Source organism: Pinus tabuliformis, chromosome 7 (genome assembly GCF_031772625.1).
Source record: "Pinus tabuliformis cultivar Carrire ecotype Pingquan chromosome 7, CPIR1, whole genome shotgun sequence".
Lineage (NCBI taxonomy): Eukaryota > Viridiplantae > Streptophyta > Pinopsida > Pinales > Pinaceae > Pinus > Pinus tabuliformis.
The window spans coordinates 763742123-763756881 of record NC_142293.1 but is presented as its reverse complement, the minus strand read 5'-3'; the positions used below and the strand labels follow the sequence as shown (position 1 = coordinate 763756881).

Below are 14759 nucleotides of genomic sequence, written 5' to 3'. Positions count from 1 at the left end.
GTTTATTATCTCCTACTTGTTCTTTCCATTAGCAAGTTATTTATTACTATAAATACCGAAATAAACGCAAATGCAGCCTTCACACATATATAGATCAACAACTAAAAGAAATTGAGACAACACAAGGGACACCGTTATTTTTGGACAATCGTCCCCGGAAAAACCCAATGCGGGAAAACCAGTGCATCAGATATGAGGGTTTTTATTATTATTATGCAGATTTCTGAATATAACTAGGGTGCCAGAAATGGCTCACTTGCAGAGATTTTCCTTGGCAGAAATACCTTGCTCCGGAGACAGATATTTCGACTGATCAGCAACTGGATGATGATTCCCACATTGACTTCGACTGTTCCTCAGTTGGATAACGAAAGCTTCTCCAAGCTTCTCTCTGGAAATGTGTCACCCTCCAGGGACTGCATCACCCTCTATAGCTCTGCGTCTGCCTCTCAGCTCCCAGTCTGCCCCATGAAAACACCCCAATGCAGCTCTTTCTGCCCAGCGTCACCTCTGCTAGCCTCTGCGTCTGCCTACGTCAACTTCTCGGCCTCCTATGTCCTCAGCGCTGGCCCTCCAAGCCTCTGTGTCAACTCTGCCTATCTCTGCGTCAGCTCTGGCTGTCTCTGCGTCAACCTAGGTTGCCTCTGTGTTGTCTCTCTGGCACTATCTCTGCCTCTCTGCTATGTATTCTCGGCGTTTTGCCGAACTGCCCCTCGCTGCACCAGATCACTAACTCGATTTCTCAGCAAATCCTGCCCCAGAAAATTGAATTGACTAATCAATTTGGTGTGTCTCCAACTGACCCTCAAGCCTCCTCTTATACTTTTCTTGTTGACAATTTAACGGTCGAGATTAAGTCCCTAATCAACGACTAAGATTAGATCTGGCTTGATCCTCGTTATTTAGAGCTTTCTCATCCATATTATATTAATACACATTAATATTTTAATTTTCCTAAATTTAGACTTAGGAACCCCATTAAAAATATTAATTATTTTAATATCTCTCCATCCGGGTGGAATTTCACCAAACGATTTCTGGGTCTTGGAGATCTCATACGCCTTAGCCTCTCCAGCAATTTTCATGGCTAGAGCACATTCGATGCTACCAAAAATCGACACTCCCTTTTAGCGAGGAATGTGCTCTAGTAATGCTTCATCACAGAAACATCACATGGATCCTCTGCACCGGTACCTGTGCTGATGCTTGGCCTGCTGCCTCACATCCCCTGCACTGCTGCCCATGACACTGCCACTGCGACTGCCACATCTGTACTGTAGCTCCTTCTCAACATGCTGCTCATAGCATTGCCACTGCTAACCGCTGTACTGCAACTCAGTTACCGAGATGTAAGTAACTGACTTCACGCAAACACTGACATGCTGGTTAGTCTGGAAGCCTCGTGATGCTGAAGCTACCTCTGCTGCTATCCTGTGCTCCCTCTGCTGCCACTGTGCTGCTGCAAACACCTCTGTGCCTCTCGCACTGCTGCAACCTTTGCTGCGCTGCTACAGACTTCTGCACTCTAGCCCTGCCTTGCTGCTCCACCACACTTTGCTCCACCCGACACCTGTCATCATGCTACTGTCGTTAAGGGCTCCCGTAGCCGGATGTGATCCATGAGTTTGGGTACCTCAAGGATCCTGCCCCTAGTATGTAGTCCTCCTGACTACAACTTGATGTCACCCCACCTCTTCTCTAGAGGTGCATGAGCACTCATGGCACAATCGTCATCAGTCTCGACCTCTTTCTCCGCCTTAGCTGGAGCTGCCTTTGAATCAGAAGCTTCTCCCTTGCCTTTCTTCCTGGGACACTAGGATGCATAATGACCCAACTCCCCACAATTGAAGCACTTGACCTTGGAGATATCCTTCTTCTTCCTCTTCCCTTGTTGTCCCGCAGATGCTAGAGCTGCATCCTCCTCCTCCTCTTTCTTGACTCGAACTCCCTTACCACTACTCCCTGCCTTGGTCATCCTCCTGATCTCTTCTTGTCGAAGAGCTGCCCACATCTCCTCCCAACCGAGAAGAGTAGCCCTGCCCAAAATACTTTGGACAAATGTCTCCCACTCCTCGGAGACTGCATTCAAGGTAGTCCTGACCATAAACTTTGGATCCGGTGTAGACCCCATAGAAGTAAGCTGGTCGCGAATCTCCTGCAACCTGAGAAGGAATGGATCTATCTGCTCTCCCTTATGCATTTGATATGACCTCAGCTAATTCTCCAATAGCATCTTTTGCTGCACGAAAGAGCCTTGATATAAGGTGGTCAGGGTGTCCCACAACTCCTTTGCTGTGTTCTTCTTAGCAATATGTGGTATTACATGATCTTTGACCCTGTCTAGGATCATGCACTTTGCCCTCGCCATCGCCTCCTCATGCTTCTCATTCTCAGTTGGGTCAACTAGGATAGCCACTATTTTCAAGGGAAAATCCTTGATGCGATGTCGATCCAAAACTGCCTTTCAGATGACAAAGTTGGAAGCCCCGTGCAACCTGTCCTGATCCCTCAGTTCGTTCACTGCCATTTCAGCTCCTCTTCTAGACTCCCTCTGAGTCTTGATTTCCCTCTTGGAAATCCTCTGGCCAGCTGTCGAACCGCTCCTCTCCAATCCTCCTTGCAACTGCAACTCGGATTTGGATTCCTTGGCTAGAAATCCGTCGAGGTAGTGATTCCCTCTACCTTGATTCTGTCTCCTTAAACACTGTTCTGTATCGACAGAAACAACTTCCCACTAGCTCCTCAAATCACAATTTGCCCACAGCTCCCCAAGCCTCGGCAACTGAAGAAATTGAGCCTTTCAAGCTCTGCGCAATCCCGACAAAGGCTGAATCTGCTCCTCTGGCCAACTGCGTCAATCCTACCTGGCTGAGCAGGATGACATGGCTCTTCGTGAGCCTCTTCTGCCTCACTCTGCCTCTGCGCTGGCCCTTCCCTTGGCTCGAACTACTGACGCAGGCTCTACGTCACCTCTTCTCTTGCTGCTTCTGCTCTGGAACAACGCTGTCTTTTAGGACAATTGCTATTGCTGCAAATTTCAGATTTCTGCTGGTGTCTTCAGTCCTCCTATGATCTGTAATCCCTCTGATACCATGTGGAAATTTCTAAGTCTGACACATCAGAAATTCCTATTGCATTATCTGGTTTATTATCTCCTACTTGTTCTTTCCATTATGAAGTTATTTATTAATATAAATACCGAAATAAACACAAATCAACCTTCACACATATACAGATCAACAACTGAAGGAAATCGAGACAACACAGGGGACACCATTATTTTTGAACAATCTTCCCCAGAAAAACCCAATGCGGGAAAACCAGTGCAACAAATATGAGGGTTTTATTATTATGCAGATTTCTGAATACAACTAGGGTGCCAAAAATGGCTCACCCTTCAAAGATTCTCCTTGGCAGAAGTACCTTGCTCCGGAGACAGATATTCCGGCTGATCAACAACCGGATGATGATTCCCACAGTGACTTCGACTATTCCTCAGCTGGACAACGAAAGCTGCTCCAAGCTTCTCTCTGGAATTGTGTCACCCTCCAGGGACTGCGTCACCCTCTACAACTCTACGTCTGCCTCTCAGCTCTCAATCTGCCCCATGAAAACACCCCAGCGTAGCGCTTTCTGCACAGCGTCAGCTCTGCTAGCCTCTGCGTTTGCCTGCGTCAGCTTCTCGACCTCCTGCGTCCTCAGTGCTGGCCCTCCAAGCCTCTGCGTCAGCTCTAGTTGTCCCTGTGTCAACCCAGACTGCCTCTGCGCTGTCTCTCTGACACTATCTCTGCCTCTTTGCTATGTATTCTCGGCCTTCTACTGAACTGTCCCTCGCTGCAACAGATCACTTTCTCGATTTCTCAGCAAACACTGCCCCAGAAAATCGATTTCACTGATCAATTTGGTGTGTCTCCAACTGACCCTCAAGCCTCCTCTTATACTTTTCTTGACGACGATTCAATGGCCGAGATTAAGTCCCTAATCAACGACTAAGATTAAAAATATTATTAATTATTTTAATATCTCTCCATCCGGGTGGAATTTCCCCAAACGATTTCTAGGTCATGGAGATCTCATGTGCCTTGGCCTCTCCACCAATTTTCATGGCTAGAGCACATCCGATGCTACCAAAAATCAATATGAAGTATTCGTCAAATTTCAATAATTCAAAGTTGAAGTGGAGAACCTTACAAAAAGGAGAATAAAGATATTAAGGTCCGATAATGGAGGAGAATATACTTCAAAGGAAATCATAGCCTTCTGTAAGGAGTCTGGGATTAAGAGGGAGCTAATAGTCCCATACAATCCCGACAAAATGGAGTTGTAGAACGAAAGAATCGATCTATTGAAGAAAGTGTAAAAGCCATGTTACATGATCAAGATTTGCCGAAATTTTTGTGGGGTGAAGCAACTAAGATTGTTGTATACATTCAAAATCGAAGTCCCCACAGGTCACTAGATAACATGACTCCTAAAGAAGCATTCACTAGGAAGAAACCAAGTGTGGACCATCTCCAAATTTTTGGTTGTCTTGTCTATATTCATATACGGAAGGACAAAAGAAAGAAATTGGATCCTTCAGGCATGAAGGGAACATTTGTTGGTTACAGTAATATTGCAAAGGCATATATGATCTACATAAAAGGACACCGAATAGAAGTTAGTTGAGATGTGATATTTGATGAAAGTATTGCATTCAAAAAATCAAAGGATCTCTCGATGGACTTTGATGATGAATAACTTCCTATATTTGAAGAAGAAGGTACCAAGGAGGAAGACAAATCAAATCATGAAGATGAAGGTCCCAGTGAACCTGTACAACCTATGGTCATCCCCGAAACCAGAGAGACCTAATTGGTTGAAATCTACTTTGTTAGATGCAGAGGGACATGGAGCAGCCAAAGGCACATTCAGGGAAAGTAAGAAGCCCAAAAGATATTCTGGGTATGCAACATATATGATGAAGCTAATAGAAGCACAGCCATCCACCTTTGAAGAAGCTGTCAAACACCAAGAATGGAAGGATGCCATGAATGAAGAATATCAATCCATAATGAAGAATGGAGTTTGGGAGATCGTACCTAGGCCTGAAGACAGATCTGTGGTAACTTCCAAGTGGCTTTATAAAATTAAACATGTAACAGATGAAAGTATTTGCGGCTAAGGGCTTCTCTCAATAGGAAGGCATCAACTATGAAGAGACATTTTCACCTACAACAAGATATACAACTATACGTTCATTGGTCTCTCTGGCAGCATCAGTGGGATGGAACATCCTTCAAATGGGTGTCAAGACTGCATTCCTGAATGGCACGATTGATGAAGAAGTCTATATAGAGTAACCCTTGGGATTTGAAGTCAAATATAAAGAGGCCTTCTGTTTGTAGGTTGAAGAAGGCATTATATGGCCTTAAGCAAGCACCAAGGGCATGGCATGCAAGGATGGATGCATACCTACAAAGATTGGGCTTCACAAGGAGTTTTTCTGATCCAAATCTCTATATCAAGGTTGTGAAGGATGAGCCTATAATCATTCTTCTGAATGTGGAGGATCTACTCATGACAGGTGTGGAAGGTCGAATCCTAGAATGTAAGAAGCATCTAGCAACAAAATTCGACATGGAGGATCTAGGGCTGATGCACTATTATTTGGGACTTGAAGTTTGGCAAGGACCTGATGAGATTTATCTAGGTCAAGGAAAGTATGTGATCGAGATGTTGAAGAGGTTTGACATGATGGATTGCAAACCTATGACTACTCCCATGATCACAAACTTGAAGAGGCTAAGAAGTTTCGAGTCAAGCCCTGTGGATCCGACCAAGTATAGACAATTGATTGGCTTGCTGATGTACCTGGTGAATACTCGACCAGACATATGTTTTGCAGTGAATGTTCTTAGTCAGTTCCAGGTAGAACCCAAGCATGATCATTGGATAGTAGCCAAGCATATACTGAGATATTTGCAAGGAACAATCCACTACTGCCTAAAATATGACTAGAGGAATGATGTCCACTTGATTGGATATACATATTCTGACTGGGGAGGCAGTGAGTAGGATGGAAGAAGCACTACTAGAGGATGTTTTAGTTTGGGATCCTCCATGATCTCTTGGATGAGTAGAAAGCAAAAATCGGTTGCTTTGAGTAGTGCTGAGGTTGAATATATTGCAGCCTGTGAAGTAAGCAAAGAAGTTGTCTGGTTGAGGAAGCTGTTGTTCGATTTGTTTGAAGGACCGATGGACCCTACAGTGATACATTGTGATAATACCAGCTGTATAAGGTTGTCTGAAGACCCAATGTTTCATGGAAAGACAAAGCATATCAACAACAAGTATCACTACAATCAAACGCTTGTGTAGGCTGGTCTGTTGCAGCTACAATATATCTCCACTGATGAATAGGTAGTTGACATCTTGACAAAATCTCTTCCTAATAAGAAGCTTGTGTACTTGAGAGACAAGCTTGGACTAGTTGCTATATCCTCCCTAGTTGAGAGGGTGAGATAGACACACATTCTTGTCTTCACTTGGGAAGAAAGAATGGAGGATTGGGTAAGCATCTGGCATCCGATACTCTTTGAGGATGATGTAGGGCATCCAAGATAACATTAGTCGTAGAGGATCAATATTCTTTGAGGATTGGCTATCCAAGATAAGAATTGTCCTAGAAAGACATACTCTGTGAACACCCGAGTGGGGTATGTGCCTTGAGAGACAATGATGATGGTGTCTATAAATCATTGGTCTCGCCAACATTGTGCTCTGATCTTGTGGAGAGATAGAGCTATTAGTCAAGGCCTTGCTATGTGGAAATGTTGGTTGTTATGATGCTAAACAGATGGGTTACCAATCTGACTCTTCTTATGAGATCTCTTCAAATTGAGAATATCCATGTACCATTTATGAACACCTCCCTAGTTAAGTGGGAGTGTTGAAAAATGTGTAACTAGGTTTGGTCTTCATAAATATGAAATGTAATTTTGATTTTTGAATATTTTCAAATGAAAGAAAAATTATTATTGCTAGTTAAGTGCATGGGTTTCATGCTCAAGGTCTTTTATTTTAGAGGTCAGGCACCTATTGAGTGCTTGTAGGGTTTGTCCTAAGTCAAGAAGTCAAAAGAGTCATTGTCATAAGTTGAAGACCCCATCGGGCAAATTATAACTTCTAAAAAGAATTATTTTTGTCTATAAAAGTTTCAAAATACCCTTCAAGACCAAGTCGGGTTGCCAGCTAAGAAGTCGACCTATATTGAGGAGCCTTGTCCACCTTAGAAGCCTATATAAAGGTGGGAACTCAACCTCCTTTTGACACACATTTATCTCTCATCATCTAAGCGAACGAGAAGAAGAAGAAGGCTAGCGAAAGAGGAGGACGCAGGAAGAAGTGTTTGGGCTATTTATCTCTCTCTCTCTATCTCACATGTGCGAAGAAGGAAGGCTAGGGTTTACTGCTTCAAGGTCGAAATTCTCAAATTGCTAGAAGAGGATCAAAGTTGTTGGAAGAGGAGCCTAATAGGTCACCTACTAGCTCTAGACAAGGAAGAAAACCAAGCGAAGTTGCCGGGAGGCCTTGGAAGGCTAAATTTCGCTCACACGTGTGGATGTAGTAGCAGTTGTAGGGGCTGAAAATTTCAGACCTGTAGTAGAGGTTGAAATTCTGTAGTTGGGGGTCGAAGTTGTGTTGTTGGAAGAGATTTGATTGGGTTTGACTTGGACAAAGGAAGCACATCATCAAGAAGGTTGGACTTGGTTTTGAAAGGGTATTGGTCTTGGTCTAGAGGTCTTGGAATTCGTCAATTGAAGAATCTATAAGAAGAGAAGAGATTTATGGGTTTTCCTCTCAAGTGGAGAGGTTTTGGCCTTGGGTTGCAGCCTATATCCTATGTTCTTGTTTACTATTGTTCTTCTTGTTTTGGTAGTTGTTTGATGATAATAACAAACATAATAATAAGAGGAGACACTAATACATAAGAAAAAGTAAGAAAACACCACACACGGTTATCAAGAATAGAGAAATCATCCTAACTATTGTCCTATAGATTTATCAATAGGATAGGGGGATGCCTAGGGAATCGTTTCTCCACATCCCTATTTTTGGGGAGATGCAAGGGGAAACTTTTCTCCAGTGTGGGGGATGTGTTTCCTCAAAAGGGGTGCTTGTGGCCCCCCCCCCCCATAAGGCCCTACTAATGCTGTGTAATTAATGGTAATGTTAAATTCTTAAAGTAAAAGAAGTGACTTCCTTTGCTTAAGTTTTTAATATTATCATGAAATGACTCGGGATGTTTGAGAGTGGTTCTGACCTCATTGGATTTCATATGGAGAAAGTAGAATTTTAGATCTCACTCGAAATTGAGAAGGCCTAACAATTTTTCATGATTGGGGGGATTGCAATGTTTCCATTGGATTTTGTCATGTATGGAATTAGTATTTAATCAAGAGCATGGAGCCCTCAGTGTACCTTAGACTGACTTTTTGACTCGTCACTTTTTACTATTTTTGAGTTTTACTTATATCAAGTTACTATTCCAGTCCTCAAATTTCAGTATTTACTATAGTCTATTTTGCTTAGTACTAATTAGAGTGACTAATTTTAATTTTAAATCAACTTACAATCTAGAATGATGAATGATGAATTTAATTTTTAAATCAATGTAGATTCTAGAATGGTGAATAATGAATGATGAATATGAATCAATGTATTTAATTATTGAATGTCATGGTCTATGAATAAATGATGTATGTATCAACAAGATTGATGAGTATGGATCAATGTATATATGCTTTCTTTATTGAATATGAATTTGAAATTTGAGGGTATCACCACATGTCCCCCCTATGCGTCTCCCCGCACCCATGTCCCCCCATCTTGGAGTCTTGGTGGAACATTGGATCTAGGAACATAGAAAATGAGGTGATTTTGGCTTCTAGTATGTGCTAGCAGGACACTCTAGGGGATTGCATTACCATTCATAATTTCGATATAAAATGTGAATCTTCTTTGCGAATCAAGTTTTCAATATCCAAATTACTGGCCTTTACCAGCCCTTCGTATAGAGTTTTTGCCTCCGCCTCGTTATTTGAAATGGTTCCAAGTTCTATTGCGCAGCTTTAGAGCTTGTATCCTTCTGATCAACAATGAACCTCCCGGCCATGGATCTGCACAGGTTATCCTTTTCTCCCTAATCAATTCGTTACACTCGTAGGTTAGTCTTTCCAGCAATTTTTTAATAATGGCTGGCCTTGGAAGATAGTTTTGCATTTCTAATTTTCTTCTCAAGATTTTCTTTACTGCTGTCCATATCTTTTAGGGAGTAAAGTTATTTGCCTCCACAATGTTATTTGAAATGATTCTAAGTTCCATTGCAAAACTTTAGAGCTTGCACCCATCTGGTCATAAATGAACACCCTGGCCCTGGATCTGCCCACGTTATCCCTTTCTTCTCCATCAATTCTAGTAGTTAAATTCAAATGCATTAGATCACGTTATCTGAAATGGTTCTAAGTTCCATTGCCCCTCTGGTCATAAATGAACACCATGGCCCTGGATCTGCCCACTTCATCCCTTTCTCCCCCATCAATTCTAGCAGTTAAATTCAACTGCATTAGATCTACTGAAAACCCTCCCGCACTTCGAGTAATGTTACAATTTGTGATCTCAGTAGTTTCCTGAAGGTTACGTCAATAACATTAGTTACATCTTGTAAACGCTATGTTGGGAGGGTGCATGTTCACCAGGATTAGATGCTTGGTAGTTGTCATGACAACCACTCCAAGTTGCCATTAGACCACAGTCCAGACAGCTGAATTGCATCTTTTCATAGATAATACTCTCCTAAAATTGTTGGTATGTTATTATTTGTGATATACATATTACAAATGTGATAGTGATCTTAGTATCTATTATTCATATTCCTAATTACCATAATGCAAAGCACTTTTTTCTTTTATAAAATCGAATGTTAGTAATAGGTTTGTATTTTGAGAAAAATCTGAGCAGCTATGTTTTTAACTTATGGGCACAACTATTTCTCTTTCTATGTTGCCATTACTGAATTGCTATGTTCGTCACTCATCTCATGTTCATTCTGCAGTGTTTATTTCATGTATAATACGATCTAGGATAACTCACTGAAATGAAACTCGATACCATGTATAGGTCATAGCAGCAACAAATCGTGCAGATATATTAGATCCAGCTCTTATGCGTTCAGGCCGTCTAGACCGGAAGATAGAATTTCCTCACCCAACAGAGGATGCACGTGCACGAATTTTACAGGTAGATGTAAAATATATAAAAAGCATGAATATTGGTAAACATCTATGCTATTCTTGCATTTCTCGTGCTGAGGGTTACTTTGACTTTCGCAGATTCATTCAAGAAAAATGACTGTTCATCCAGATGTCAACTTTGAAGAGCTTGCACGTTCCACTGATGATTTCAATGGTGCACAGTTGAAAGCTGTTTGTGTAGAAGCTGGTATGCTTGCGCTGCGTCGAGATGCCACTGAGGTAAAGGTTTACTGATCATCAACATGAAAAGTTTTTCAATGTTAGGCTGATATTTCCTTTCATTTGCTATATATAGTTTATACAACACTGTAAAATATGCCACTATTCTAGTACTGGGATATATTTTCATATTTTATCTCTAAAGAAAGAATAACATTAAGAACCAGTCAGTGATGCTCTGGAAGTTGATCACTAATTACAAACATCTATATGTTGAACGTTAAAAAATTCATGTTTACCATGCCTTGCAATGTTGTTGTCCAAGTTTTTTCACGGGTAATCGTTAAATGATAACTATACAGAACACAGGTTGTCAACTAATTTAGAATTATTGCGAGTCTTATCATTAAGAAGGGTTACAGTTCTAAATGCTGATTCTGTCTTTTACTTGTAGGTTACCCATGAAGATTTCAATGAAGGAATAATTCAAGTTCAAGCTAAAAAGAAGTCCAGCTTGAATTACTATGCGTAAACCTGATTTTCGTTGGATCAGAATTTGCTGCTCGGAGTTCTTTCTCGTGATGAATAAATGCATATTTTAACTCTCCAGTTTTCCCGACTAGTATTTGCTATTCATTTATGTAACCTTAGAAGGTAGGAAGAGGATATGCACTTCTTGTAAATAGAATGACTCAGAAAAGGTAAAACTAAGGCAAAGTTGATTTCTAATTGCCATTGATACTAGATTTCACAATGCAACGCATGGGCTTTATCTCTGGTTCAAGAGTGTTCACTGTTGCAAATATCTGGGCAGTTCTTAGTGTGACTTTTGGTGGATGTCCGAGTACTTGAGTACTTGTTAGAATGTAGTAGGCTATGCATTTTTCTTTTCTCTTCCATTTTAAACAGCCTAATGCCCTCATAAAATCTTACATGAATATGTAGCAGGAGGAATGGTTATAAGCAAAAGCAAGGCCTTTAACGTGTACTTGTGACTCTTTTTGGTTCCCCGTTGTCAATTTGGTGGTTTGTTGGGCGTCTCTAATGCCAGCGCGATGGAGTTACCGGGTTTTTCACATTTCTATTTTATTCTGTGTACAAGACTTGTGCAGTTGAAGACGAGGTGTCGGCATCTTTTATGAACGGTGCTTGAATTGGGCTCTTATACCTGACGTCTCTTTATCAATCCCTTTTTCATAGTTACATGTTCAAATTTGAAATCGACATGATACTGAAAATAAAGGCGTTGTCTACGAGGCCACAAATTCGCCCAGACGGCAGTTTTAAGCAGGAATCGGGTCAATTTTTTTTATAAAAATCAGAATGCTGGAGGGTTTGGATCATTTTTTGATGGTGGGAATGAATTCAACATCATCGGTGCACCCAAAATCCTGAAATTTGACAATTGTAACCTAAAATTTAACAATTATAACCTAAATTTTCAAAAATTTCTACCTGATTTTATCAAAATCTTTCCAGAATTTCCATTATTTTCCGGGGTAATTTGTGGATTTTTAAAACTAATCTAACATAAATTCAAACTTAAAAAATGGACACCGTACATTTAACTAATACCAAAAAGATTATGCCTTCGTTTTCAAAATAGTACCCTAATCCTCATAAAGTGGTCGAAATCACTACCACTCCTATCCCACGCTCTCTCTCTAGTAAATCTCGCAAAAGCCTCATTGAAAATCCTCTGCTTCTACTTGATTGGTGATCGAACGACTGCAGAAAATGCAGTCGTTCATGGAAGACATTAAACTACCTGAAATCGGATTAATGTAGACATTAAATTATCTGTGTTTTAATCTGCCTAGGATGGTATATTCATCATTCTAATTGCATAAATTATCGTTAAACCAGATTCATGGATAAAATTATATGTAGATTTGAAACTATATATATCGGAGTAAATGGAACATTATTGAATTTAAGTCCTCATTTTCCTTGCGGCTTAGTTTTTCAAATATTACGGATTAATTCGATCAACTGAATTGTATTTCCAAATTTTTTGTCTTCAGTAAAGAAAAAACGCTGTTAAATCATATTATTATGAAATATCCAGTACATATTAAAACCATATGGACCTCATAATCTTCTAATCTCCAAAACAGCATATAAACACATCAGATTCAAGCACCCCTGCGGCCCATATAAACAAAAAACTCAGTAGCCTAATACACAGGATATGTTCTGATAAATACATAAAACATATATACATCGATCTGACCATCTATTAAAGTAGAAAAACTACTGATCTGGAAAAAATTTCCATCACCGGTTTTCACAAAAATCACCAAATTGGGAAAGACGCTTCATACTGGATCCCTCCATTATGAAGAAGGCTTTAGTGAAGAAAACCCAGGAGCTACAAAAAGACCCTCTTTGATAGCGAATCTGCCGTGATGTTGAATTCCCAGTAAACATGGTCAAAAGAAACACAAGAAATTGTTTTCTTTGGTTTCTCAATATGGAGCATCTCGTTAACCAGACTAGGGGAAAACAGGTTTGCCTATCCTTTGGCTCATTCATCAATAACCTTCGAGCCGCCATAGATAGAAAAAATCTCCAAATGAAATCTCCTAGCATTGTATAGTAATGCCCCATAGAGCAAGGACTTCTGCTCCTGTATTAGTGCCGCTTCCACCAAAACCAATATAATTGTATTTGGGTGTTTGTGTTGACTTGAATTACAGCCCCGCATCCACAGCGACCTTGTTGGGCCGCACCATCAAAAAATCCCACCTGAACTGCAACCATTTGAAAACTCATTTGATTTCTGAGCGCCTTAATTGTGCTGTTTCTGAGCATACCCTCCAAAGCGTACACAGATGGGGTTACAAATATGGGCGGTGTAAATTGTGCATCCATCAAATATCACTGCATTTCGAGCATATCATAGTTCCCATATAATGAAAAGTGGTAAAGTTCTGTGTTCTCGTCTACTAAACCACCATTTGAAACATTTTTCCAGCGAATTAAATACCCATCCAGCACGTAACTAAAAGGCCTGCAAAACCCGAATCCAGACTGCGACGACAAAGGGGCATTGAAGAAGTAGGTGTAGAACATTCTCATTCGATTCCCTGACACTTAAAACCTCTTTTGCAGATGTTATCCCATGTAAGGATGCGATTCCTCCACACAAGACATCCAAAAATAGCAATCTTCATAGGTATATTCTAACTCCATATCGCCCTGTACCAACATCTGTTCCAATTCTTTGAAGAGAAAAGGTAATGTATTTATATACCTCCGAGACAATATTACCATTACGCATATTACCATTCCAGCTCAGAACGTGCCTCCCATAGTAATTCCAGTCAACTTAAGATCTTCGATATATTGATTCCATCTAACAACATTTGCTCCAACAAGACCAACTGCCCCGCCGCTTTCCAGAATGGACATGTATTCACCACATCGAAACCATGATATGCCTGTGCCAAGAAAACATACCACTTAGTGCAAAGCTTCTACGACATGTACAGGAAGGTTATAGTTATCATGCATACCTTGAATGGAGTCTATACCAACTAAAATATTACCCGTGTTTTCAAATATCCATTTCATGTTGTCAAAAAGTCAACTCCTGATTTTAAAAAACCATTCCAAACGTATGACCCACATCTCGAAGTCATATTCCCAATTTTGTACCATTCCAAAAACGACTTGTTTTTCAGATATTTTTCTTTAATAAGGTCCTGCCAAATACCATCGCCATTTAAGGCTCTCCAGAAGCTCTCGATCAATAAAGCCCGCCACCTTCCTCTTTCCCATGTGAGATAGAGTCCAAATGGACAAAATGAAATCCCCCTGCCCATTGGCCCTTGACCACAGGGAATTTGCAAATATTGCTTTGATTTTCTGGATGATCTTACTCAGAGTCAAGAAAAAGGTGCATCAAGTACACCACGTGTGGGAGAATGTAGTAGGGAAGCTATTAATTCAATTTCTCCTTAACCTTAATAATTGCTTGTGAACTTTATTTATCTTCTTGTGTTTTTTTATTATATTTTCATCAAACAATTATCAAGAATAAAAATATTAAAGATAATGGACACAAAAATTAGGCTCCAAGCCAGGGCAAAACCCCTCTATAGGGAAAACCTAAAAAAGCTCCTCTTCTTATAGAATATGCTTCAAATGAGAAAATCAAGACCCAAACCCTTATACCAAGTCCTCTGACAAGCACCAAGTGAACCCTCCAAGAAGCCCTTTCAATTTGGTCAGAGATCAACCAAATCAACAAAGATCAATTCTATTCCAACTAGCTTCCAGCTTCAATTTCGACCCCTAGCA

At 40.6% G+C, this 14759-nt stretch overlaps 1 protein-coding gene across 1 annotated transcript in view; it reads left to right on the top strand.

Annotated features, from left to right (window-relative positions):
• The window catches only part of LOC149249790 (26S proteasome regulatory subunit 6A homolog), a 232233-nt gene extending 220791 nt beyond the window's left edge, over nucleotides 1-11442 (top strand). The window contains exons 8-10 of the mRNA XM_089458782.1: nucleotides 10162-10281; nucleotides 10374-10514; nucleotides 10909-11442. Of these exons, the coding sequence (XP_089314908.1) occupies nucleotides 10162-10281; nucleotides 10374-10514; nucleotides 10909-10986 (339 nt within the window). The 3' untranslated portion in view covers nucleotides 10987-11442. The remainder of the gene's footprint in view (nucleotides 1-10161; nucleotides 10282-10373; nucleotides 10515-10908) is intronic.
• Nucleotides 11443-14759: the final 3317 nt, after the last annotated feature.